The following is a 27,752-nucleotide window of genomic DNA, read 5'->3' as shown; positions in this document are numbered from 1 at the left end:
AGGAGGGGCCGAGGGCCAGGCCAGGCTCAGGCAGGGGGGCGGCTGCGCTCCCGTGGGGACCAGGCTCCACTGCGGCCTCCTGCTGTGTGGGGCTCTGCTCCCGGGGGAGGAGAGGCGGCCCCATGGCACCCGGGGTGAGAAGGGCTGCGTGCGGCAGCGCTGCAGCAAGGGGCTCTATGGGGCAGGCGGCGCAGGGAGAGGCTCCCTAGGGATGAGGCGTCCATGGTGCTGGCCCCACGGTGCCGAGATCCGCGCGGCAGCAGCAAGAGGGAGACACAGCCAGGGCTCGCACGCAGCTTTATGTTTCTGGGGCAGCCCCGGTGCCGCGGCCGGCGGGCACTACGGGGGGCACCCAGCGGCACGGGGAAGCGGGCTGGCATCGGGATGAGCTCTTCCCAAGACCCCGCTCCGGGCCGTGCTCCGCTCCGGCTGTGACAGCGTCTCCCCGAGCGCCTTCCTGGCTGCCAGCTGCCCCAGATGTTCCTCACGCCTCCGCTCCCCGTCCGGCGCTCGAGTCCACAGCTTGTTCTTCTGTCCCACGGTTAAAAAATAAATCTTCCCGTTACTTCTCGTCCTCGTCGCCCTCGCTCATGCTGCTGAGGGAGGCGGAGGCAGCTTTCGGAGAGGAGGGAGGAGAGGCTTTATTGAAGAGCCAGGGAAAAGGAGGAGACGGAGAGCGGGAGGGCGAGCGGCCTCGCGTGGGGCTGCCGGTGGGGCTCTGCCGGGGGGAGAAAGCCTGGAGCATCCGCCCGCTTCGCTCCTGGAACATCTGCTTCTGCGAAAGCAAAGGGAGACGGTGACGCTGGGGCGGCGCGGGGGTCCCCACAAGGGGCTGCCCTGGGGGGCTTCGGTCCTGAGGGAACCAAAGTGCATCCCAGCCTGGGACCCACTGGGCCCCCCAGGCCGGGACGCCCTTTGGTCAGGGTTTGGGGAGACGGGACACGCTCTGGCGAGAGTCTGTGCCGCCTTTGGACTTTGGTGAGAGTGCTTCTCAGCTTGCTCTCCCCGTGTTGACACTGCGCTGTGGGGCTGGGGGACACTGCTCGGGTCGGTGCAGGGTGGGAGTCCCCCAGCTCCACAGGCGCTGCCGGCCGCGGCCCCCCTCCAGCCGGGCCCATATGCAGCACCCGGGCAGCTGCCCCACACGTGGAGCCGGCGGGCGCTGATGGATGTGAGCAGCTCCCCTGGGCTGCTGCCTGGAGGAGGGTCACCGCGGACCAAGGCTGCGGCACAGAGCCAGCCCCAGGCTCCGGAAGCCTCGGACCCCTCGCAGCGACGTGGGGCGCCAACCCCCCCCACGGCCAGCCTGCCCCCGGGTAAAGCCCCACCGCCCGACTGCTCCCCATGGGCAACGGCAAGGGAAGGGCCCTGCCCCGGGGCTGAAACACAGCCTAGCCGGAGCTGGGCGCCGCCAGCCCCCCAGCTCCCCCCTGCTGTGGGGCGGGGGAGCCTCAGCTTGTCCCGCCTTGTCCCACAGAATCACAGGACCTCCAGAGATCACCCAGTCCAGCCCCCTGCTCCAGCAGGGACACCCAGAGCATGGGGCACAGGGCGGCATCCCGGCGGGTTGGGAAGAGCTCCGGAGGAGGAGACTCCAGAGCCTCCCTGGGCAGCCTGTGCCAGGGCTCCGGCAGCCCCACAGGAAGGGAGCTCCCACAAGAAGTCCCACCCTGTCCCGCCTGGTCCCTGTCGGCGGATGGAAGCTGGGGCCGCAGGAGCGGCCGCTGTTGCCGTTTGCCCCCGGGAGCAGCCCCCGGGGCCGCGCGCAGGGCCCGGCCTGCCCAGCCGCGGCCCCACGGAGCGTGCCGCCCCCGCGGCTCGCAATGGGGCACTGCGAGCCTCTCCAGAAACCGCAGCCTTGGGGGCGTCCCCCAGCCCCTCCTTTCAGAGCACTGACGCTCGCCTAAAGCGTACTGCGATAACTATCTGGGAAATAATAACGGCGTATTCACGGATGCAAACTGCTGATGCAGGGAGCGCACATGCCCGCAGCAGTTCCTGCGCTTTAAACGTCAACATTAAAAGCAAGCTCTAGCTCACAGCGATACAGTGAATTAGTAACAGTTGTGACACTAGTAGCAAGTTACTGCTATTTGGGGGGAAAAACCCACAAAAACTCTGTGCCAGGCTCAAGCTGATTTAAAAATAATGATGAAAATGCCAGCACCTCGGCGTACCGTCAGCAAAGCTTTTTTTTTTTTTTTTTTTTAATATATATATGTATAACCATGCAAGGAGGTTTCTGTTTTCGCTGGACCCTTCTGGACATTTTCCTAGCAAACACCCCTGTGTTGGCATCAGTTTTCCCTACTGGAAGGAGCGCTCCATCAGAGAGAAAACCAGGAGCATTCTCCTTCCCGCGCGGAGCCCCTTGCAGAGCAGATTTTCTGCAGTAACAGCAAGTGAGCAGGCAGTGCTGTAACACGGTTTGGGAACACTGAGATGTCACCGGTCTGCTGCGCGGAGGAGGGCAACGGGACCCAGGCTCCGACATCCCGCCTCTGCACAGCTCCGCTCCTCGGCCTCCTGTTTCCATGATCCATGAGTTGCCCTAGGGCGGCGCCTTTGGCCGCGGGCTCCCTCCGAACGGGCTTGGAAGTGTCCGGCCATCCCGGACCCTCCTGTCAGCGCCTTCCCTTCCCCGAGGACAGCAACACGTTGCAGTGTGTATTATTGCAGCGGGTATTACTGCAGCGGGCATTATTACTGCAGTGGGTATTACTGCAGCGGGTATTACTGCGGCATGTATTACTGCAACGGGTATTACTGCAGCACGTATTACTGCAGTGTAGTACTGCAGTGTGTATTATTGCAGCGGGTATTACTGCAGTGTGTATTATTGCAGCGGGTATTATTACTGCAGCGGGTATTACTGCAGCGGGTATTGTTACTGCAGCGGGTACTGTTGCTGCAGCGGGTATGACTGCAGCGGGTATCATTGCAGCGGGTATTGTTACTGCAGCGTGCGTTATTGCAGCGTGCGCCCGTATAAAGGTGGCGCCGGGTGCTGCAGGGCTGCGGCGGCGCTGCCGGCGGGCGCTGCCGGCGGGCGCTGCCGGCGGGCGCTGCCCTTTCCCTTTGCACGGGCCGGCAGCGCTGCGGGGGATTACGAGGACGCGCGCTCTGATCCGCAGCCCTCAGGGGCAGCTTGGGCTGCTCCGCAGTTGCGCGGTTGGTTCAGCAGCGTGGCAAACGAGTGCCCGAAAGGACCGAGGCCCAGCGAGGCGGTCAAGGGCCTTGCCGAACAGCAGAGCTCCTGTGCTCGCGCGGGGCTCTGCTCCGCTGCCGCTGCGGCGGAGGGAAGCGCGGCGGGAGAGCGGGAGCGGCGCTCCCGGGGCACTCCGCGGTGCCCCTGCGGCACTGCCCCGGCTGCCGCCGCGGCCCGGCTCGCCGGGAGAGCCCTGGGGTGTCTCCGCGGGGCCGCGCTGCTCCAACCCGCTCCGGGTCGCTGGCAAGCTGGCTCCGGGGGGCCACACAGAGCAGAGAGCAGCTTCCAACGTGAAGCAGGTCTGCAGGTTTACCTGGGGCTCCTCTGCAGGCTACTCTACATGTAACAGCATTTTTGGCATTACAAACAGGTATTTTTTGAAGACAGGCAACTATCACTATTGCTGAGTACAGAGAAGGGAGAGAAGTGAGCAATAAAACGGCTTTTCCGTGTCCCCCCGCCACGGCCAGTGCGCAATTTCTCCCTGCGCGTGTGCAGCTCCTGCCTGCTGCTGGAGGCAAGCCCAGAGCTGCGCTGGCTGCTGCTGTGGGGCAGCTGCTGCATGCACTGCACCGGCCCAGCTCCCTCCCCCCGAGCGTCGCGCTGGCAAACGCCTCTGCGAGCCCCACACGCCCCTGCGAGCCCCACACGCCCCTGCGAGCCCCACAGGCCCCTGTGAGCCCCACAGGCCCCTGCGAGCCCCACACACCCCTGCGAGCCCTCCCCAAGGAGCAAGAGAAGCGGCAAGGCCTCCCTCCCGCTGCAGCCCCGGCCGCGTGCTGCCGGGCTCGGCGAGCGGCGCTGGCGGGATGCTACCGCGCCGGCTGGCAGACAGGCACTGCAGCAAAAGAATCTGCTCTTCCTCTGCGTTGCAGAGGAGAAACAAGGAGGACTCAGATTTCCTGCGATGGCAAAATACCTACCCAAGCTCCATCCGGTCCAAACAGCTCTAAAAAGTTGCCAATAAATTCCCGGGACTTTTCTTCCCATTTCTGAATGAGGTCATGGCTCTTCTCCTCCACCTTGTTAACAAATTCTTTTGATTTTTCCTCTACGTTCTTGACTTTCTCCTTCATTTTGTCCACTTGGTTTTGAAAGCGGTATTTCTTCTCCTGTTTTAAAAGTGTGAACAGAGAGATTATGATGTAAGGAGCTGGTAATAATTAGCCACTGCAAGCAGGGAAGGAAAAAAATAAAAAATACATTAATATTTAAATTGCTTATGACTTTACCTAAATGTTCTCACATATTTGAAAATAAAATATTGTAATGAAATACAAATAGGTACATGTTGAAAAACTTAAATTACGCTCATCATCCACTGTGTTTTAACCACTGCAAGAATCTTTCCACATTTTCACGCTGGCTGGACTTTTTAAAAACTAGATCAATCTTGTTAGGATACAAACGAGGAATTAACAGCTCCAACTGAGTAGTGCCCAGCAGGGAGCTTCCCCTGCGCTTCCCAGGGATGGGAGCCCCCAGGCCCCAGTGCCCCCAGGCCCCAGTGCCCCCAGGGCTGGTGCCCCCAGGCCCCAGTGCCCCCAGGGCTGGAGCCCCCAGGCCCCAGTGCCCCCAGGCCCCAGTGCCCCCAGCCCCCAGTGCCGCGTGGGGCAGATTTCTCGGGGCAGGAGGAGGCCTCCGGCACCTGCAGCCCTGGGGGCACGGGAGCCTCTGCCTGCAGCCAGACGCGCGCAGGCCGGCACCCGTGGCCAACTAACCTCACAGAAAGGGAGCAGGCTCCTAATTGCTGAGTGACACAGGAAAGAAGGAAGAGATGGAAAGAGATGGTGCTGTTGGGGAGCCCCAGCCTGGCCAAGCTCCAAAAATGCTTCAGGTTAAAGGGCTTTGTCTTGAAACCCTTCTGTGCTCCTCCAAAGGAAAGCACACAGAGCTCACGGAGGGTTGCCTGAAGATGTAACAACCTCTGTGGAAACACAGCTCGCTGTCTGCTTCTAACTTTCTGTGATATTTAACTCTTTAATTTACTTCTAAAAAATGTGCTGTATAGTTCCCCTGCAGCTCGTGTCTAGCTGCTACAGTGGAACTATCCACTCTATACAGCAGCTTAAGTAGCCCTTTGGATCGGATATATACAGCAGTACAATCTTCTGGCTCCACTGCTCTTGCTGCTTACGTGTTTCTTTTTGCTCCTGTTGCATCTACTGCTGAGGAAGGAGCTGGGGCTGGGGGTTGTTCTTGCTCGTGTTCCTCTAGAAGAACGGATGAAAGCCCAATTGTAGATCTTTACAACAAAAACAAGCACAGCTTGGGCCCTACATCCAGGCCATGTACAGAAATGTTGTTTTGTATTTTTAAAAAAATAATCGAAGACCATATTGAAAAGCAAAATGTAGCCATACAATTAGAGAGAGCTAAATATTGAGTATTTACATGCCTGATGTACTGGCCCCCTCTCTAGCAAATCTAGCCCGTCATTCTGCATCCCAGAAGCTGATCACTGATGATCAGTGGGGAAAAGCTTCACGTGCCCTTTCCTGATTACTCTCCAGAATGCAAACATGCTGCAAATTAGAAGTTTAAAAAATACCCACAATATTTTTCAGCAGTTTGTTTTCACTGCCAAATGCTTCACAGAATTGGCACTTCCACAACATTTTAAAGGTGAAAAGGCAGCACTTCAAAGCAAAAGCAGATGCAAAAATTCAGAGTGACCTGGGGACATGTCCTTGCCCAGCAAGATCAATAAAGTCTGAAGAAACCTCACCTGCTTTAACTAAAACTAAACCTTCCTCTAGCTATTTGAGAAATCAGCTATTTTCTGTCTTGAAAATGTTGGTTTTTTTTTTTTTTTTAACACAAAAAGCCTCTGGAGAAAAGCAGTATTTCTTTCTACATTTAAATTACTATAAGCTAAATAACCAAATGTCCAGATACATCAGTGCCTCTGGTTTGGGAGGAACATAAGTTATGCAACAGTTTCTTAACCTCAGAGCAGCCACAGAATACCCTGGGGAACCCCAATGGGAAGTTTGCATCCAGAGTGCCTTAACCTAATGAGTGTTTGCAATGGGATCCCTACGGGGGGAATAGTTACAGCAGGAAATTTTAAGAATACCAAGAGCACTGAACTGTACTAGAGAGATGTAGAAAAGAGAAGCATACTGACATAAGTATTTATGCCCTGGGTTCTACGATGTATCTGCAAGACCTTAAAATAAGAAACAAGCAAACAAAATGCTCACAAAATGACACAAGGGATTTGCCATAAGGGATTTCCTAGTTCCCAAATGGAAGTCCTCTGTGATGGAACCCAATCCCAAGGAACCATTCAGTAAAGGGGGTTTCCCACAGACGGCAGCGGAAGGTGCATTCCCTTCTGCTGCACCTTTACTCCTTCCTGGAGGGGTGTAAGTGAAAGCTGCTCCGTCTGAGCCGCCACCTTCCCCGAGCCATCCTCTTAAGCGGCACCGTTGCCCTGCCAGTCCCGCTGCACACGGTGACACCTGATCTCTTCAGTGGCTTTTAGACACTGGCTTCCTAACGAGCTTCCTTGTGTTTTGAGGGGCTTCTAGGGGCCATTTGTTCTGTTATTTTTATCTCTGTACTTTGGAAAGAAAGAGCTTGGATGGCTCAATCTGTGCTGCCTTCCCACAAGGAAAAGAGAACCAGTTCTTGGACCGGTGCTTGAGGGCACTGGGGCTGGGGCTCGACTTCCTTCTTGACACTCAGTCACTTGCAGCTCGAGGAGAACCACGGAGCAAAACCTCTGCTGCAAACCTCAAATTACAGGATGGAAATGAAGCTGCTAATTGCTAGCACTAGGTAAAACCCACCCTCAACCCACCCGTTTCTTTAAACTAACTTTTTCATCACTGCCTCCTATTTTGAAAGCAACAGGAGGGAGCCAGGCTTTCTCAGCCGCCGCTCCGAGGCTGCATTCCTGAGAGCCTCCTTTCCGGAGCGAGCCCCGCCGGGCGCACTCACATTTATGAAACTAACGTTCAGCTCCTTGGCCGTGTATCCCCGCTGCAGGTTGCGCCGGGCATAGACGTCGTAATCCCGCACGATCCGTGTGATGATGTCCGATGTCGAGATCCCTTCCGTTCTCTGTGTGGGAACGAACATTCCTGAGCAAAGGGAGAGAAGAAACCCCACTGAGAAAGCATGGCAGGACCCAGCTGTGCGGCTGGGAGCTCAGAAGGAGCCTGTACACAAAGACGTCGCATCAAAGGTAAGAGGCTTGAAATCCTCCCTGGCTGGGAATTCTCCCTGGCTTGTTCCCATTTTTTTTTCCCATTGTTCCCGTGTGAGCAAAGCTGCCAAGCATTTCATTTTTCCTCTGCTAAAAAGCAGCTGATGCTGGTCCACCTCACGGTGCCAGCTGTGATGTTCCCGTGTTACCAGCCTGGCAGGGCTTCCCGAGCCGGGCAGGCTGCACCTGACACTTGCTGACAGCTCACTCCACAGTTATTCCCATAAGCCAAGCCCTTATTTAAGGGGTTTTTGTCTTGTTCTTCTTCTGGCTCCCAAACACACTGCTGAAAGGCCTTTTGCTTGTCTGGATGGCTCCTCTCCACTGCTGTTGCATCCTCTTCCAGTCCCTGTTCCACTAACAAACCAGGCCAACATCTCGTGCTGGCCAAAGCCACGAGGCACCTGCAGGTGCAAACCGCCCGCTCCCAGCAGAGCCAGCTGGGAGCAGCCAGGCCGTGCTGGGGGAGAAGGGGAGCTGTGTGATGAGCCTGGCAATGGTTTTGCAAAAAACACAGTGCTCTGTGTGAACAGGGCTGTCCCTGAAGCAGGCAGCCCTGCCGGCCGATTGCACGGGGCTAGAGAGAGCGGGGGAAGGAGCAGGCAGCTCAGCAGTCTCCTCTGAGGGAACGATGTGTGGCAGTTTTCTCCTTATTAGCTCTAATTAATGCTCTGCTAAAAATAGATCCTTCTAATCACAAGCAGGGAGGTTTCCTTGCTCACGCTTTTCAGGCTTGCAGCAGTCACTCAGGAAACTATTTTGGGAAGCAGTAAACCCTACTTTAAGTCAGAAGCCTTTATATAGAAGCTACAGGAATCCATGAACAAAATCCCCAACATCTCTAGGCAGGAAAATAGAAAAGGGAGCACTGTAACTAAGAAAAGGGAGGAATGTGCACAGCTGCACCCGCAGCATCGGTCTATTTAGAACAAAATACCCCAAGAGAAAGGAGAAATTCATGACAGCAGTAACTCAGTTCGGGAGTGTTTGAACCTCATCTCTAGATCTCAAAACTCTTCACAAATTAGGTGAGCCACTATATTTCACAAATAATGTCACTACTTTATCCTTCTTTCAGACATAAAAACCCCTCAGTGCCACAGTCCAGCCTGAGAACATCCATGCCCACTACAGACTGCCCTGAGGCAGATCTTCTCTGGGCTGCTTTTTAAGCCTCCAATACACATTTGTGCAGACCAGGTCCAAGACAGACCCTCTGCTGTTCAAAGCAGCCCCTCTAGCAAGCAGTGCAAGAGAAGCTTTGATCCCAGGCTCCTCCTCACTGCTCAGCGTGTTTGGGGAGCTGCTTCTGGCCAACAGTGGCATTAGGTTGTGCTCTTTGCTTTTAGTTCAGCGCTCACAAGCGGGAGAGGGACAGACTCCCAACAACGCCTGCTCATGTCCCATGTGACATGGGTAACGAACCAAACATCTCACCACTGGTGCCACGCTGATTTCTGTCACGGTGACATAAATCCTCGGCCAGTGTGGCAAAAAGCAGCCCCAGGGCAAACCAGAGGCGGAGGCTGGGGCTCCAGGGGGCTCCCTGTGACCTTCCCCCACAGGGAAGTGTGGTGGCTTCCCGGGGCAGTCCCTCTGTCACGACCAACAAGCCACCCGAGCTTGCCGGGCTGCGGTGGGCTCCTAATTTCCTTGGCTCAGACCTGCTGGTGGAGGGCCCTGCTGCTGCTAATAAAGCCAGAGGAGGCTCTCATGACTTACTTGAGTGGTTTTGTGAGGGTTGTGGTGGGAATTCCCAGCAGATCCTTTGTGGTTCTACAAAGGGAACCCTTCTGCCTGAGCTAGTGATAACTACCAGTAGGGTAGAGAATGGGACATTCTTTCTATTGCTCCTCTCCCGGCGGTTGTAATCAAAAGGCAATAGCAGAGTTCAAGGCCTCCTTACCTGCCTCTTTTATATGTTTGTACACATCATCCGAGCCAGCGGAGGAGTACGGGATATCATCATGGGCTACAAAGTCAATCTGCAAGCAAACACAAGAATCACAGGCTACTACCATCACTAAATTCTGATTCAGAGGGGTTTTTTTGTTTAGGAGGATCCTATCTTTTCTTGACTGCATCTCATCCTACAATACTGCACCTGATCCAGGCCTACAACCGTTACGCTCTACGGGCAGGCTGAAAGATGAGAAAACTCGTGTCCAGAAGCACTGATGTTAACACATGGCCCTGGCAATCGCTGGGAGATGGTCTATAGAAAATTCAAGCCCTGATTCCCCTATTGCTACTGGAAGAGTACTTAAGTAGCAAAGAGGCAACTTTAAAACCTGCACAGACGGGATTATGATGCTGCTTCCCCGGGTGTGGGTGCCTGCACAAGCGTTCCCAGCAACTGTCTTGCTGTACATTCATCACCCAGGGATGTGGACACTAAAATAAATTCTACATGCTTGTAAGACAGTCAATAGCATCTCAGAATAGTTACATACATTTCAGCTGCTGCCATTTTTTTATATACATCTGGCCAATTATTGCACATGTTGCAATTCAAAAGAAATGTGCCTTTGCCTCAGGTCTTTACAGGACTTCAGTCATTACATTATGGAATTCCTGGTTCATGAGCTCCCTTCCTGCACTTGTAATATATGGGTAATTCTTCAGTGTTATTTTTGCTGTTCAAAAATTCCACTACAGAAATCATGCCAGCAGACTGAGAATAATAATTAAAAAAAAAAAAAGGCAAGAAAAGTAGAACATCTCCTCACAAAACCATCATCTTCTGACAAGGGCAAGCAATGCAACATACCTAATTGCAGTGGCTGGAATTAACCGAACTCCAGAATCTCACATGCTGGCTGTGTATCCGTAACCATCCGTGTACAGAGGGAATGCAAGGGGCCGGAGGGGGAACGTACCTTGTGCTTTTCAAGGAACTCGGGTGTCAGCGTCCAGGGCGCATCCCTGATGACCTCGTCTACATAGCGACAGTGTCTGAGGGCTTCGTACCGCTCCGTTTCATTCATCACAGTGAAGCCTTTGAATTTATGAGTTAAATCATCGCTGCAAACTAGAACAGGGAAGTGTCAACAGAACGGCTCTACATCCAGCACAAGCAGCATGAGCAACAGCTAATAAAGCCTTGGTGATCCCCTCAAGCACTCAGTGCCCTTGTGGGGCACTCCAGGGCATCTGGAGCCTGCACAGGCTCCGCAGGCCTAGTGCTGGGCCTAAGAGAGACCCCCCGCCTCCCGGGGCTGCAGCCAGAGCGCAGGTGAGAGCCCCCATCTCGAACGGCACCGGGCGCGAGGGGTCTCAACCTACTGCAAGCGGAGATTCCAGGGGCTGCGAGATTTCCAGGGGGAAGAGAGTGTTTTAAAAGCAAGCAGAGTGGAGAGCTGTCGCCGCCGAGGAGCGCTCACAAAGCCAGCGTGCCACAGGCCAGCTGAGGCGGGAAGCAGCTCTGCGGAGCAGCTAGGCCCAGCCCTGCCCGGAGCCGGCGGCTCAGCGCTGTGGCCGCTTGGATCTGGAGCATCTCCAAGGACAGAGGCTCCGCAGCCTCTCCGGGCAATCTGTGCCGGTGTCTGAGCTCCCTCCTGATTAAAAAGGGGTTTTCTCGTGATTAATAGACATGGCTAATTTACCAGCACAGCTCCGAATTACAGCAAACCAGCTTCTCACAAAATAAGCACTGTTAGAAAAGAAGGACTGTGAGAAACCGTATGATTTAGTTGCAAGAGCAAAGCCTTAACAGTTCAGAAATCCTGCACCTTTAATCTGCATGTGACAATATTTTGACTATAAAAATTGGCATTATTTCTCTACCCTTATAATATTCCATAGGTAAATGCAGAGTGGCCTGTCCCCTTGACTGTATCTCTGTGCAGAGAGAGAGCTACGAACACCCTTCACCTCCCTACCCAGTCTAATTTGAGACCCTTCCTAGCTGGGCTGACTGGTGCTGTCCTTCCCCACAGGGGAAGCCTGTGTGGGCCTCTGGCTCTCACTTGGCAGAGACCTGGACAAGCAGCAAATGTCCCTGGCAAATTAAAGCCACCACTGACAGTGCTGCCTGGAAGTGAGGGAGCAGCCCCACTGCTCATGCAGCCTTCTGACTTGAACACATCAGCCCATCAGGCCGGGCTCTGGGGAGAGGCAGTCCTGGTGAGACCCAAAACGCACATTCTTGCGGTAATGGCCATTGAAGATCTTTAAAGTGGATAAAAATGTAGGAGGGCTCAGTCTGGTCTGGAGTTTGTGTGAAATGCAAAGCCACAAATTCATATGCCTATGTACTTCAGCTGGTAAAATGCCACTCTCATCCTAGTATGTCATTTTGATGTCTCCTGACGAGGAATTTAATGGAGATCAAGGCATTTTCAGCAGAAAGATCGGAGATTGTATTTTTATTAACTTATTGTATTTTTATTTACTTAAAACTCTTTAGGCCACCTTAAAGCTGAGCTTTCCTGGAAGAAAATCTCTACCAAAATTAGCAGAAAATAGTAGTTTTTGCTCAAACTCTGTAGAAAAGTTTGAGTTCATTTACGATTACCATTTAAGAACAGTGCAGACAAACAGTGTGTCTGTATTTCCTTTTGGTTCTGGCACCTTGCTCTAATGACTGATTTGGAAAGATATATACATGAATATAAAAAGAGATAAAAATAAAGCTCCAAATTATATCCTTTGTAACAGGATATAAAAGAGGCGGCGGGGGGACATGCCCCCACGACAGCACATGACAGAAGAGCTTTTGCAGCACAAACTGTACATGGATGTGTGGAGAGGTGCCCCTTTGCTTTCTACACGTGCTAAGGCCCAGGGTGTTGCTGGCAAAAGGTGCTGCCAAGAACTGGCTGCTTTGTCCTTCCCCCAGAAACTAAAGGGGAAAGGAGAATTATCCCATGAACTTCAAAGCAGCCAGGCTTTTGCCCCAGAGTTCCTTCAAGGACCTGTAGCAATTACCCCCCAAACCTTTAAAAAGGAAATAAACCCCCCAGAGCTTTCAGCTTTTAAACCTCACATTCTTGCACTCTCTCTGGCTTCTTCTGCCAGCTCTCTGGCTCAGTGAGAAAAAAAATAGAGTCCTTAACATTCCTTTGATAAAAAGGGCTGTCTCCTCCTTTCCCTCCCAGGACGCTACATTTGAATTGCCATAATTCATTCACTTAAGGATAAAACTGAGGACTGTGTTTATAAGAAGGAGGTTTTGCTTTTCCTGTGTGTTACGTTCTACTTCTTTTTCCCAGCTTTTTCACCAAAGTGGGACAAAGACACAAAACAAGGCACGTCAGGAGGTGTCTGAACACTGCACGCAGCCTCTTCAGCACCGCCGCCCTAAGCAGGTGAGCAGGTACTTTTGCTGTGAAACGCTCAGGAGAGGCACCTCTCAGATCCAGAGGCACTGGGAAACTGCAGCTGGAGCGCGCATGGAGGCGGCGTCGGGAGAGCAGGGCTTGTATGGCCAGCCAGGCACTCCCGGGTCACTTGCCTGGCATGTTCCAACTGCCCACCATCTGCTAGCAGGACAGAGGATATCCGTGGAATAAAGCAGAGGGTAACACACCTAGCAAGGCTGGTGAGCTGCCAAACATTTCCCACCCTTGCCCACAGCTGGGCGTCCATGCCATCCGGGCGGGATGCGCTTCCCGGCACCGCGGGCCCTCACAGCCCTTCCCGGCGCCCGGGGCTGCGCGCGGCCGCCCGGGCCGCAGCTCAGGAGCCACGAGCAAGCGGGCGCTTGATCTCATTCACTCGTCTCCGTCTCTGCACACTTCTGAAGCAATAAGTGAGAAAGGTAAATTATTCATACGGAGCTATTCTAAGCTCAGAGTCATGCAGGCACCTGCTTAGAGCGGCACGGGAATTGTACCTGTGCTGCGGAGGGCAGAATGTGACTTTTACTTTAATTGATGCAATTCTAAGATGTAATTCAAGGCAAATAGCCGGCCGAAAGCCCGCAGAGAGAAAGCAGCACTCAGAGCCACAGGGCATAAACAGCTGGGGGTGAGAGGACCGCAATAGCTCTCTGCTGCTGAAGCACAGAAGCCAAAATACAGTGCAATAAATAACTCTGATCTTACCTCCTACTAATAAGTAGCTATTTGGGAATAGAGTTTTAGCTTGCATAAGAGCTCTAGCGTGGCCAGAATGGAAGAGGTCAAATATCCCATCTGCATACACTCTGACGGGTCTGTCAACTGCAGAGAAAGAAACACAACAGTGATTTTCCAGCCCCTAAACCCACTGCACGTAGTTCTGCTGGACAGGTTTTTGTTCCCTGACAAGATGGTGCTGGAGTTTCTTTCCCAGCTCAGATTTTCGAAATATGCCATAGGAGAAGTTGCAGTTCTTCACTCTGCTCATTACTTGTTCTTCTCTGTACTCACTGCTTTCTCCTCCCAGACTCAGCCTATTATTATCATCCATCATCCCTGTATTCTAATTTAGCAAAAATGTCACCCTGCCTCATTCAGAGTTCTACCATATGTCTTGTTCTTCCCTCTCTTTCTAGCCTGTCCTGCCTTCAAGATGGTTTTTGAATTTCTTTCCTTACTTTCCTCCCTCTTCACTTTTCCTTCCCCTCTCCCTTCTTTTCCCCATGTTTTGCCACTGTAAAACCGCACTGCTTGCCTCTTCCACACAAAGCTTTCACCCCCCATTTTTCACACTTCCAGCAACCTCTACTCTCTAGTGATCCTACCATTTATTCTCCCCACCGTCCTCCTGCTAGCACCCTTATAATGTTTGTTTCTCTGTGACCTCTTTGGCAGTGCCCAGTGTCCCTCTGAGAGAAAAGAGGAGCTGCTTCATCCAGCACCGGCCTGGCAGCTGCGCTGCAGAGGAGGTAGCTCCGAGCAAAAGGCCGTGAGAGAAGCAGCAGCCGAGCTCCAGCCTCCATCAGCTGAGCTGCTGTGCTGCACAGAGAAGAGCTGGCTGCCACAGCACCCAAGGGCCACAGAAACAGGGGGGAAATGTTCCTCGCAAAGCTGACTAGGAAACTGGAACAGGAGAAAGACCCGAAAACTGGGTCTTATCCCTGTAAAATGGGTATATTTTAAAAGCTTACTTAAAATATATGAAATAAGCTCATGAGGCTTTTTTTTTTTTCTTAAAAAACATCTCTCAGAAATTGGGGGCAGGAGTTCAAATATATTTGGGACTACTTTCAGTGAGCTTGTTTTGCCTCTCCAGCCCAGTGACAGAGGTAGGCTTGGAAAAAACATCTAGGTAAAGAGTTCAAAAATCGGGCACGCTTTGCAAAGCCTTTAAGGTCACCTATGGTTTGTTGTGGTCCGTAAAGATCCGAGCAAAGGAAAAAGCTTCCCAGGGTGCAGAGGCAGTGTGTGCAAAGGAGTCAGGAGGTCGCCCATAGACAGCAGGACTTTGTGGCTGCCTGGAACGGGGCAGGCAAGGCTTCCCCCCGCAGGCCTGCAAGTATCCATGAGTCCATGGCCCTCCAACATCCACGAGCCCGTGGCCCTCCAAGCGCAGCTGCTGCCCCTTGCTCCCCTAGCAAGGGAGAGGCGCTGTGCCCGCCGTGCAGCGGCCGCCCCGGCCTACCTGGGGTGCCCAGGCGGGCCTGCGCCACCGTGAGCTTCTCGTGGGGCGCCTGGCACTGGCAGCTGGTCTCGTCCGCAAACGGAGCCGGGGCCGTCAGAGTCTGCAGCGGCGGCAGGGAAAAAGCACAAGGAAGGTCAGTTTGTTTTCCAGCAGGGAGCTGCAGCAGAACCCTCTAGCTGTGGCGGGATGTTCTCACCAGGTTAACGCCCGTTTGATCCTTCGGGTTTTTGCGGTTTTTGGTCATGCTTGAGCACTGCAATTCACAGAAGGCAAAATGATGAGGAAAAAATGCCTTCTAAACACACCGTGCCAACTAATTCTTGGTCTCTGCTGGGAAGCTCAAGCACTTCTGAGGTACGTGCAGGTAAATGACTTTCAGTTTGAAGCTTGTAGCTCACATGGCTACAGGCCTGAGCAGCTTAATCCTTGGTTTGGATCTCAATGAGTCCAAAGATGCCAGGTGTGCAGTGTATTTTGATATGTATAAAAACATCTGAAAAAAAGTCATTAGGATTTGGAATGTTGCAAATTGCACCTCATCCCCAGCACCAATTCCCCCCACTGATAAAACATCAGTCCTGCTGCCTGGGCACTGCAGGAGGGACCGCTGTGTTCCCAGGTCAATCACAATCCCAGATATTTTTGAGGAACTGTTTAAAACAAGGCAAAATGAAATAAAAGCTGCAGATGCCCTATGTAACTAGAGCCCAGTGAGCTGCAATTCCTCCCTCTACTCTGACATGTGCTGTAATAATCCTAAAAGCTTCTAATTGTGATCAGAGCACCCTGAGGGCCCTTATTCTGAAGAGCTTATATCCTAAAGAGAGAGGAAAGTGAAGATGTGTGAAGAACGACACAGTACTATGTGTCTGGAAACTTTCTGATCACAGAAATCACATCTTCTGTTCACGCTTATGTGGGAAGCTATCAGCAATCAAAATCCCAGGTATTTATTTTAATGGCATTATTAATGTCATATGGTCTGCGATGAAAAAAAAATGTTTCTACTGTATTTTGCTTATTTTTTTTTATGAAATCACAGAAGCAGCAAACTAGCATTATTTGTGTTTTGTTTTATTCCAAACGAGGTGGTGGCTCAGGACATCCAAAGGACGAGTATTGCCCGCTTGGCCTCACCGCGACCTGCCTGGGAGCGCCTGACGCCGGCGCTTCAGTCTGGTTCTGAGAGCAGCTACTGAGAGCTGCCGTGCCCCGCTCTCCTGCCAGCCCGAGCCCCTGTGGCTGAGCACAGCAGAATCCCCCTGGTCTCTTATTTACACAGTTTTGCGTTATTAGATGCTCAAGGTCTAATCACTGCCCCTTTCCTTCTCAGCATCCCAAGGCACATAAGGCCTTTCTGCTGATGATCTCGAGCCTATAGGCCCGTCTGCAAGGAAAGCCCAGAGAAGCAAAGCAAAATGGGCCCAGAGAAACCCCAAGACAGCTCTGATGCCAAATAACTGGATCAAATAAACTCATATAATTCCCGAGATAAATCAACCTAGCCTCTTTGTAAAGGCCACAGTTACAGTATTTACCTGCTTTTATGCATCTTCCTAATGGCTAAACTAGATGCTCTTTGCCAACGATTTTAAACAATTACTCTTCTCCTCTTCCCAGTGGGCATGGAGGACCAGTGCTTTTCTGTTCCCTTAAAGGTATTGTTTCCCACAACTGAAGGCAGCTGTATGCCTTGCTCAGATTTACTCTTTTTCAGTGCCTTCTTGCATTCCTCACAGGTCTAACAGGTCTCTGACCATCATTCATGGTCATCTGTGTCCAACTGTCTATTGTTTTTTAAAGGCAGCACCTGGAATTAGAGGCAGCATTCCAGACCTCCACCTTTTTATACCTTGTGGCTTTATTACTGCCTTCATTGACTTGTTTTCAGCTGTGCCACTCCATTCCCAACTCTCTTCGATGGAACTGTGGCTCCCTTACTTCCTGTTAGATGCAGCTGATTGTTCCTCTCTGATTTTGTTCTTGGTGAATTGTGTTCTTTCTGCTCCTCCAATTTCTCAACATCTCTTGGATTTCTACTCCTGTCCTCTCTCGTCCTTGGACTTCTCTCAGTTTACTACTGTCTGTGAATTTAAGACACATAATTCCTATTCCTCACCTCACATATTAATGAATAACACCAGGCGTAGGCTATTTCCCTGGGGAATCCCACTCAGATAGCACGATGAACGTCACGGATCGCTCTCAAGGGGTTATTCTAACCACCTAAGTTAGGGACTTATATCCAGGTGCCGTGGATGGGATAGGGAAGGATCTTGCTTTCAAAGCAGTTGAGGTTGCCTGTGGTTAGACCCCATGAACCTCCAGAGGGGGACCTATCACAGAGTGCTGCATGGCTATAAACAGATCGCACAGCTTCACACAAGACAAATTCACATTTCTTCTTCTAGGAAAATATTGCTTGTCGCTCTGGCTTCTTCTACGTCTGCTAACATAATCACTTCACAAGGTCTGGGAAACTGAATGCTTTGCAGGCAGTGCAAGAGACAGCACAACTGAAGGCTTAAGGTTTAACTTAAGTTAGCGATGGGACCCTTCTTTTTCTTGCCCTAATGTTGCAGCAAAGGCATAAATGAAGTTCTAAGACTCACCTGCAGCTGTAGCTGCTTTGTGATTTACTACTTATTTTGTTTCCCCAAAAAAAGCTCTCAACACCTTTCTTTATTCCTTCTTTCCTTAGGATGAGTTTAAAAAACGGAGAAACTGTGGCAAACTCCAAGCTGCTGCCTGGGTTTCAGGGAAGGAAGCGGCTGAGCTGGCCACCCACATAGCACAGCGTAGAACATTACCCATAATCATAGAGTGTGAGCTCCTTCCTTTATTTTCTAAATACTGTCTTTTCCCTTCTGTCTTTGTGATCGCTGGGTGCTAACCTGTCTTTTTATCTCCAACCAAGGTCAAGTGACAGAGCAGCCCATGCAGCTCGGCTCCCGCTGGGATAAAGAGGAAGGCTGGGGTGTTAAAACAATAATGGCTATGGTCTGAGGCCTGCAACTGGCAATCAGATCCTGGCTTGGGAGAGGCTGTTTCCTTGGAGATCATTTGAAGAAAATAGGCCTGGTTTGCAGCAAGATTTTTTTTCCAGGCAAACACAGTCCTGCTTTTAATCCTTGTAAAAGCCCTTGCAACACCAAGACTCTTCCTTCGGTCTCCGCTCAACGAAGAGCAACCTCCATTAGCTTCCTGTAAGTCCATTTTTGGCAATCCTTTAATATTAAAGCTCACAACCTAAGTGCTTAAAACCAGGCTTGTCAATACTTCCTTTACCTTGTGTCCCTCAGTCATTAGATACTAAAGATAATTAACACAACAGACTAAAATCTCTCCTGACAAAGAGAAGCCACACACTGAAATACACAAATATGGTGCTAGCAGATCAAGCGAAATATAGTCACAACTCCCATCTAGTACCCAAGACTTTTTCATTTGATCTAGCCTATGTAGTGGAGCCTAATGAAAACATCTTACGAGTAAATTAATATAAACCCATTTGGTTCCTACAAAAAACATAGGAAAATATTTCAATGCATGGTTAAAACCCAGAAACAAACTATCAAAGCTTCCTCAGTGTGTATATAATTACTCATATTCTTCCAGTTTCTTGCCAGTAATAGCTAGAACTGGGAGACAGGAGCAAGTAACATACACAGCAGCCTTTCACCAGGCCTAATCCATTAAAATATTTCTCAGAGTTTGCTATAATTTTATTATTTATTTTGCCAGTAATCAGATGTTTAGACAAAGGCTTTGTGCAAAGGTACATCTTTTTCCATCTGACAGATTTTTGCCTTCGTTATTTCCCAGGCATTTACATTTTGCGATTAGTCAGTCAAATTAGCCTTGTTTTGGGGGCCACAGCAAGCTTCTATGATCCTCATCAAATTGTAGCAAAGTATTCTATAGCATATGTGTGAGTTAAATGAAGAATTATTTCATTTTGTTCATTCTAAATCTGTCTCTTGCTTATATTCGCTAATTCTTGTATTGAAAGCTTCAGGAAATTCATCCCTATTCACGTTTTCCCTGTCCTCTCTCTTTTCTCCCCTCAGTCACTTTTTTTCCAGGCTAAAGAATTCTTCCCTGTTTATTAGTTCCTCACTTGGAAGCTACTCCACACCTTTATTTTTGCTGCCCTTTCCTGATGCTGCAAGGTGGTTACATACTGTTCACACTGACTCTTTTCCAATTCTTAGAGCTTTAATAGATATGGATAGAAAATTACTCATGTGGTGCTCACACTTCAGGGTTGTTTTATAACTTAAGCCCCAAATACCTGGCATGAGTGCAGAGATTTTGCTTTCATTTAAGCGGTCTAAATGTCATATCGATAATTTATTACTAATATGTTCTCTCTGGTGTTTGCAGAAAGCCATTTACATGTCATAAATTGAAAAGTTACTGTTCAATTAGCACTCTTTAGTAATATTTACTCCCAAAGGTGTCAGCAAACTCTGTCATGGTCTTGCAAGCACAATTTCCTGAGAATGAGGAGAGTGGATTCAAGTGTAAAGAAACGGAGGTCCAAACACTGAGGAGGAACCTTGTATGTGAAAACCACATCCCAAGTCGCACTCGTCTCACCGCAAGCCATTCCTTCTGTGACAAATTTAAGCAATGTCTTTCTTGCATTCTCACAAGCTGCAGAAATCAGGATGAATTTCAATAAAGTTCACTAAGTTACAAGGTAGGAAGGTGGGAAAAGTGGGGTTTCGCAGGAAATGGCTCCAAACTTCATTTGCAGCTGGTAATGTCTTTGTAAGCACCGGCTACATTTGCAGTGACCCAGGCAGGCGCACAGCCTGGCAGGGAGCACTGCCCAGCTCAGCCGGCTCTCTGGCCAGGATATTTTACATAAAAATCCTACTTCACAGTTAGGAGAAGTGGCTTATTGGAGGGGGTATCTTAATGCTATCTTTTTATTGTCATTCTTAATAGGTTATTGTGGCCATTTAATGCAATTCAGCAGATTAACATCAAGAGCCTATATTCCATATGTAAGCAAATGAAAGTATTGGGTTATTTGTAGAGGAACAAGAACCTTATCACTGCGATTATATGCCAAAAGGATGAGCACCTCCATATCGCCTCTTTTCTCAGGCTCCTTACAGTCTACAAAAGGGCTCATTAGTTGTTTTATTTCCTTGTCTTCTGTAGGGGTTTTTACTCAGCAGCAAGGAAGACGGGAGTATTTCGGAAAATAGGAAAACACAGACCCATCTTCTATGAAATAGGGCATCTGCCATTATAACTCTGCCTGCAGGGGAACTGCATGCAACGAGATGCCAACTGTATGCCATATGCCAACAGAAGGAGCTTTTTTCCTTTATTTATTTATTTATTATTAAAGATCAGCACAGCTACTGTACCTCCTCCAGCACATTAATTAAACGGCCAAAAAATATACTCTTCATAGTATAGCTACATGTGCAGCAAAGATTTTGCCATCAGTAAAAGTCTAGGAAAAAAATAGAATTTAAACCCAGATCGCTGTAGAGGCAAAACAGCATATCAGAGAGCTGGCCTGGGATTACAAAATAATAGAATGGGCACAAAAATATATTTAGAGAGAGGTACGATGCTGTAATCGCCTTTTACCTCCAAGGGGGTCTTGGAAACAGATAAGTGATTTCCCTGGAACAGATCTCATGGGTATGATCTGCTCCAATGAGGAAAACGTACTTTGGAAACAGGCCCTGATGTTGACAAACAGTAATTACAGAGCAGGAAACCCTGAGGTCAGCTTAGGAGCATTTCTTAAGAGTAAACCGCTACCACATTCTTTAGAAGCAACTCAAAGGGAGCTTAGGAAGTACAAATACCCTTTGCAAGTGCACTGAATATGTGACGGACTACGTAGTCTTAAATCTTCTCTGGAAGTTCAAAGACTGAATTGTGAAAAATGATAACCATGTTTTCTAATTTATTTCCACTATTAAATGGGATCCAAACGGGTAAATTTATGAGCAATTAAGTTGTAATTGAGGGTTGTTGTTGGGTGCCTCAAGGTAAAGGTTTCACAAACAGTGAGCAGTTCCAACACTAACTCACGAGTCAAAAGGAAACCCAGCCTGTTCTCCCACAGTTCTACTGACTCTGGGAGGTGACTATGGACACAACTAATGCAAAATAGCCTAATAAGAATTATAACTTAAAAAAAAAAAAAAAAGTCTGTTTGCAAACATTTCAAATTGCCCTATTTTCAATTGCCCTTTTTCTGCATTTGACCCTAAATCAAATAGACTTTGCTTGTCATTACTGTTAAGTCAGTAATCATGAAACGTGAGATACAATTACACATTTAAGGTATAATAGCAGGAAAAAAGCTTACCTTGCTTTCTGAAGGAGCACTATAACTACAGATCCACAGATTATGAAACTAAAACAACTACTATGTAATCTACTCCAATCTTTGCAAAAGGCTACGCAGAATTTCATGACAAGATTCCTGCTTGACAGCCATAATTTTTGACTGAACTGGAACACATTATTTAGAGCACAGAAGCGCAAGTGCAAGCACTCCTGAGGAAGCATCCCAGTTGACGTGAGCATCAAAGGGCAAAGGGAGGCGGCTGCCTGCAAGGAACGCTCCCGACCTAGCCTGGGGGAGCTCTGCGCCGGGGGCACGGCAGGGACTCACCCAAAGGGCCAAGCGCTGCCGAGGCCGGGCAGCCTCCGAGCTCAGCTCCCGCTGTCCCGCTGCGGGAGCCTCGGACTGGCCTCCCCGTGTCCCGGCGTGCGGAAGGAGCCTGCAGTATTTCGGCATACGGGAGCACGTGGCTCCTTCGCAGGGACCCCCCAAACCAGGGGCTGCAGACACAAGCCCCCAAAGAGGACATTGCTCCCGGACCGCAGAGCTGTCTTGTCCTCAGTGCCTTGGCAATTAAAAGCTGAACAGCCGCTGCTTGCTCGGCCACAATAAATGCTGAGGGGTGGCAGTGGCCAACAGACCAAAAATGGGGAATTGCAGTTCCAATGCCACTCTGTGCTGCATTTATCAATCCTGAAATTGGATAGCGTCAGTTCCCATTTTTGAAATTCTTATACCTGTTTTATTTTTTTTTTCCTTGTATATAGGTGTATATATCTGACATAGGCCTAGATGGGACTAACCTCAGATTTAACGCAGGCAAAGGTTAATCTACTGAAACCAACAGAGTTACAGCTAAGAGAAAACGTGGACTTGGCCCAATATTCAATCTCCACTTGTGCTTCTGCACAAAGATACTTACTACATACATATCAATTACCTTGTGTCAGATGTATGTTAGTTTTTTTTTTTTTTAATAAAACATTACTCAAAACAGACCAATACGAAAGAAAAAACAAGTCATTTTTCCAATAGCACATGTATTGCTGCACATATTATTTGCAGACTTTCCCAGCTGCAACACAGAAGCTCCCAGGGAAAAACTCTTTTCCCATAGGAAAGCATCACTGATTCAGCCAGTGCATTGCACAAAATCTTTCCCAGTTTGCATCCTTATCCTAATGTGTACGGAGGAAATGAAGGCACGTTCCTTGGAAAGGAGGGTAGAAGCACATACTGTGAGGGAGGATCCCAGCTGCACTGAGAGATTGTGCATGATCCTGGATACGTGACTATATACTGCCTATGCTCCCTTTAAAAATATATATATACACACAAACCTTCATAGTAACTACAGCAGCACAATTTAAGAGCTACATAACATTCTCCTAATAAGGCTGCATCAAAAATAAGACTGCAGATATTTGTTCCCTGTTTTATGTCTCATTTGTGAATTTTGCAGACAAAATTCTGTATATCTGACCCACACGTATTGCAGCATAGTTTTTTGCTGATGTTGCGGTATTTTACAACACTTATCCAGCATATATTCCTTCATGTAACAGAGGCAAATCATGGCTTAAATTGTGGTGCCTACAGCCAAATGTTTTTCGTTTGCTTGTTTTAAAGCATGGCAAAGAATGCTACATACGCACAAGTGTGAGACACGTTTGACATTATGAGGTACTACATAAAAGCACAAAGGCATAAAATATTTATGAAAACTAAAATTAAGCCAGAGCAGAAACCACACTTATTTGGACCAACCTAAAATTTAGTCAAGGAAAGTCAGACTTGAGGCTTTTGACATGCATGCCTGTGCCTAGATCTTCTTTGAAGTAATCAGATGGGAGACCCCTCCCCTAAGTCCTAGCATCACATCGGAGAGAAAAAGAAGCATGGGATACCTGGCCCAACAAAGTCTCTTAAAGCTGGGCTTAGCTCCCTTGGTTAAAATTGCACATTTCCTTCAGCAATATATGAAAAATAAAACTGATGATATACTCAGAAACTCATGGAAGCAGAATATTTGAAATAATTCTACAGGATGCATCAGACGCTCTCAAAATGTGGCAAATAATAAAGAAGTAAGGTAACCAGAAACAAAAGTGCAGAAAGTCAAGCCTTGCACACATTTCTTGCAGTTATTTTCAATGTTACGCCCGACATTTCATTGCTTAACAGCAGCAATAGGGAAACTGTCTCTAGAGGCAGTCTAGTGCCACCTTAAACACTACAGCTCTAGTGAGTGAAAGCAGGGAAACTTTCTCCTCCACTTTTTAATTGAAAAACAAAAAAAAATGTTTCCCAAATGTACCTGAATAATCTGAGGGAAAAAAAAAACCAAAAACATGGACTGTCACTTCTTCTAAAAACAATACAACGAATGGAATTACTAAAGCAGCCGACACATAAAATAACACGAGGGCTGTCACCATCGAGTATTCCTGAGGCTCATTCTCCTAAGCATCACAGAGCAAGTGTCCTCAAGATATTTGGTGCCTGATTCCAACTGAATTTTAATTCTGGCTGTAGTCTCTGAATCTCATGGTAAGATAATACAGATACTCCTAGGTGTGGCTATGGGAAAGATGAGACCAAGCAGTAGGTGCTAAAGTCTGTTTTCCAGCAAGTTTTGATGTGCATTCACGTTTGTTTCACTTGCAGCACTCGTGTTGTAATTTGCCACAGCTTCTTTTTGGGAAAGACACTACCTGGAATTGTGTCTCTGATCAAAGTGCCTGCTCTTTATTTCGGGTATGAATACAGTGCAAACTGGTAATTCTTGCAGTGCACACTTGCCCTCTGGAACTACCCATGGAGAGCTTCCTGAGGGACTAAGGCTAATCTCTTAATCCTTAGAGACATACATAAATTAAAGAGAAAGAAACAAAAAAGCACGCAGTTTAACAAGGCTTTGTTCTAACTCTCTTGTGCTTCTTCCTTTGGCACTCTGCCATTCAGTAACACTAAGAGGTCGCCTTGCTGTCGGGCCTGTTTAGTAGAGCTGCACATGGTCAAACCCTAATGCTGGGATTCCCAGGCCAAGATCCATCGCCCATCCGCGGTGTGCAAGTCACTGAGCGGGAACTGCCAAACCTTTAACAAATTCCTCATGAACTGGCAGCAATGTTGATTCTCGTTTTGAACAACGAAGAGCAAACCCTGGACATCCTAGTGCTTGAATAGGTGCAATGGTGCTCACTTAAAAAAAAGATGGGACAGAAGAGGATTAAGAAGGGTCTTAACTCAGCATTTGGTCTAGATAAGAAGTAGAAAAATACAAGACTACACAAATCAGGATTGGAGAAATGCTGTTCCTTTGTATTCTTCCTTGACTAGAAAACTGCTAAAATCATCACTGTGGACAAAGCCTTAAACTCTAACTGACTTGTTTCTCCACTGTGCATTGAGGCTAAGGTACATCTGCAACTCCACAACAGATTTTGCTTTAGCATTCAGAAACATGGAAGTTAAGAACATTAAAGAGGGCAAGGATTTAGTGGGGGAGGGATCTGAGTAACTGACTGAGACATGAACACTCATTTGAGCTTTAACTGGTTAAGAAAATCCAAAGAGTGTCTTGGGGAAAAAAAACCAATGGCAACTTCTACCACAACAGGGCTACACACTAGAAAAGCTGGGGCTTGAGTGCACATCTCACTTACCTGAGAACTGCCTTCAGTGACCCCTGTTCTCCTGTGCATTCAAGGGCACAGGGGGCTTCTTTCGTCCCACTGAGACCCTTCCTGCCAAGCTAGCACACTCCATAGCCCCAAATGAGAAGATCTGGCGACAGATACCCATTAAAACTGCCCACAGTTTTAAGGCTTTAAATAGGCCATTTCTTTTTCAATTAAAAAGATGATGAGAACAACTGTTTCCAAAATATAACTAACTCCCTTTCCATCTTCTAAAACTTGGGATCGTTTTAAAGTTTTATTTATTGATCTTTCCTTTTTTTAATTAAAAAATAGGCTATATTAAGAAATTGAGTCCAATTAATTAATTTTATAGCCTTAAAATAACCAATTAGCAGCATTAAAAAGTGTCTGTAAATACCACTGACTTCACTTGCCACCAACTGTATAATTCCAAATGTACCAAAATTATAGTCTAGGATAACAAATGGAAGAATGCTAATTGAGATATCCTCTTTCCTATATACTAATGAAGTGAGTCACTGGATTCACCGTTGTAGCATCTGACTTCTTAAAAGTTGGATCAAAAAAAGGTATTAGAGACATTTAAAAAAAGGATGTGACAGGAGCTTAAAAATCCACCTTATTAGATCCTCTGTTGAGTTCCATTTAACTTTACGGGATACTGGCTCTAAACTTCTTGTTTGAGACATAACATTGTAAAGGGAAGGCAAACTACACTCGTCTGTATCATTCCTTTTACCCTAATTAAGTGCTATAAATTGTATTATGCTTCAACAAGCTTTTTTTTTTGCCTCAAGATAAGGTAGATAGGCTGCCTGACAAGATATCACTTTATACAGACACATTTTCCATAAATCTTCATTGAGAATGTCTCCACTGTCCATTATTAATTTCATACAGATACTCATGAAGATCTAAAACATCATAATGAATTGCTGTTTTATTTGTGTACTCCATCTGTCACCCTAATTTCCACAGGAATTCCACTGGAATAAGTGATGCTGTAAATACTGGCATCATATTGTCACTTCTTTCTTTAAAATCCTTTGAGGTGTCAGACTACATGGAGTAATATATTCAAAAGGGTTGTAATAGCTGAGCTTTTGACAGAGAAATCTTAGCATGTATGAACACACTGTGCTAATAACATATGAGCTAACTTTACCTACCAAAAATGCTCCAAAAGCTTTCTACTAACAAATTAAGAGTTGTGTCTAAGAAAACAGAAAAATAAGAATTTTCTCAAAGAGTTTCATCTTTAGATGACTTAAAGTCTAGAAAGAGAAAATATCAACTTAGGTCAACCCCAACAATTGCTATTTCTTGTCATAGCAGGAGTATATCTGAACTACAATGTTGTATTTGATCACCAAAGTTTGATTTCAAATAGGTTTTAATTAGGTTTGTGCCTAAATTCTCGTGCTAAAAGTGATTTAATTTGCAGTGCTGAAGCGCTGCATTGGCCATGTGCCTTCACAACTTCAGATTGTCTCAGCATTTCTGGGTATTGTTTTTATAAGCATGCCTGTGTGTATGTATATGTATTATTATGACTACTTCTCCCTTGCCAGTGCTGCATGCAATGATGGGGAAAGGAGTAATCTTTCTTGGCAGGAACAATAAAAGGTGGGTTTAAATAAAAAGCAACAGAACATTCCAATTGTTCTCTACATTGTCACACGAGCCAGTTCTCCGAACACTAACTCTTAGGGTGCAGGGCCCTGGGAAGGTGCCTGTGCCATCTGAAGGAGCCTCTTCTCACCTTTAATCGAAGAATGTCAAGTCTATTTTTACTGTCATTTGGCTCTCCCCCTGAACCCACGCACGCAGCAAAGCTCAGCCCAGCATGACCCTGGTCCTAATTCTCCCCCTTTCAGCCACATCCCCTCAGTCCCTGGCTGGGATGCAAAGTTGAAGGGAACATCTCCAGCTCCCGGGTGCTCCATCCGGGCCAGGCCAGGGGTGGGAGCAGCAGGGACCCTCAGTGCCTCACACGGGTCCCTAGGGAGCAGCTCCGGGGGGATGCAGGAGGAACCTGCAGAGCTCGGGCTCCGGCACGGGGGCTCTGCTCTAGTTCAGCACAGCGGGCACGGGGAGATAGAGGCACGGGCCATGCCCGCACCGCCAGCTCCTCTGAATACGCTGTCGCTCTGCATTAATAAATAACGGCATGCAGCTTTTCTTACTGTGATATGGCTTTACCCAGTCACATGCTTCCCATTACCTGAGGTGAAATCATGGAAGCGCACGCTGCCAGTTTCACAAAAACCTTTTAAAAACGCGGCAAAACTCAGCACATCGCTTTTCCAAAGCGGTGCCCCCCACTCCAGTGCGGGGGCCGGAGCCTGGGGGCGGAGGCGGGCCGGCCTTTGGGGACGGGGGGCTAGAGGGCCGGACGGCGGGGCGGCAGTTCAGCCTGCGTGTCGCCGCCGCTCCGCAGGCCGGCAGCGCGCAGCAAGGGCGCCGCAGACCCCGAGTCCCCGCGGAAGGGAGGAGGAGCCCGCGCCGCCCGCACCCGCGCGGCCCGGCGCGTGCCTTACACGCACCGCGAGCCCGCCGCGCGGTGCCCCGGGGCCAGCCCCGCTACGCGCACCCGCCACAGCGCCCCGCCGCCGCCGCCGCCGCCGCCGCGCGGCCCCTCGGCGGGGCCCGACTCACCAGGCGAGGCTGCGGACACGTGTGCTCCAGCTCCTCCATGGCCTCGCAGCGCCGCTCATCAGAGGGGGATTTCGGGATACCTGCGTCTGACTCAGCATCGGTGGCGGGCACTGGCATGGCCGGCCGCTGCCGGGGCCGCTCCCGCTGCCG

General features: G+C 48.9%; 1 protein-coding gene across 5 annotated transcripts in view; it reads right to left on the bottom strand.

The window, feature by feature from the left end:
* Nucleotides 1-428: 428 nt before the first annotated feature.
* PCYT1B (phosphate cytidylyltransferase 1, choline, beta) overlaps nt 429-27,752 on the bottom strand; it is a 38,749-nt gene continuing 11,425 nt past the window's right edge. Inside the window, exons 2-9 of one of the 5 annotated variants that reach the window (XM_026038686.1) lie at nt 27,603-27,682; nt 14,952-15,051; nt 13,472-13,588; nt 10,304-10,455; nt 9,331-9,409; nt 7,157-7,299; nt 4,132-4,320; nt 429-775 (exon numbers count right to left, since the gene is read on the bottom strand). In XM_026038686.1, coding sequence (XP_025894471.1) covers nt 563-775; nt 4,132-4,320; nt 7,157-7,299; nt 9,331-9,409; nt 10,304-10,455; nt 13,472-13,588; nt 14,952-15,051; nt 27,603-27,641 — 1,032 coding nt within the window. In that variant the 5' untranslated portion in view covers nt 27,642-27,682 and the 3' untranslated portion in view covers nt 429-562. Of the gene's footprint in view, nt 776-3,510; nt 3,545-4,131; nt 4,321-7,156; nt 7,300-9,330; nt 9,410-10,303; nt 10,456-13,471; nt 13,589-14,951; nt 15,052-27,168; nt 27,188-27,602; nt 27,720-27,752 lie in introns of those variants that run through there. The other 4 variants (XM_026038685.1, XM_026038687.1, XM_026038688.1 and 1 more) reach the window with 4 other exon arrangements.

This window comes from Nothoprocta perdicaria, unplaced genomic scaffold (genome assembly GCF_003342845.1).
Source record: "Nothoprocta perdicaria isolate Ctin4 unplaced genomic scaffold, notPer1 scaffold_215, whole genome shotgun sequence".
Classification (NCBI taxonomy): Eukaryota; Metazoa; Chordata; class Aves; order Tinamiformes; family Tinamidae; genus Nothoprocta; species Nothoprocta perdicaria.
The sequence above is the reverse complement of the archived record's forward strand: the minus strand, read 5'-3'. Positions and strand labels throughout refer to the sequence as shown.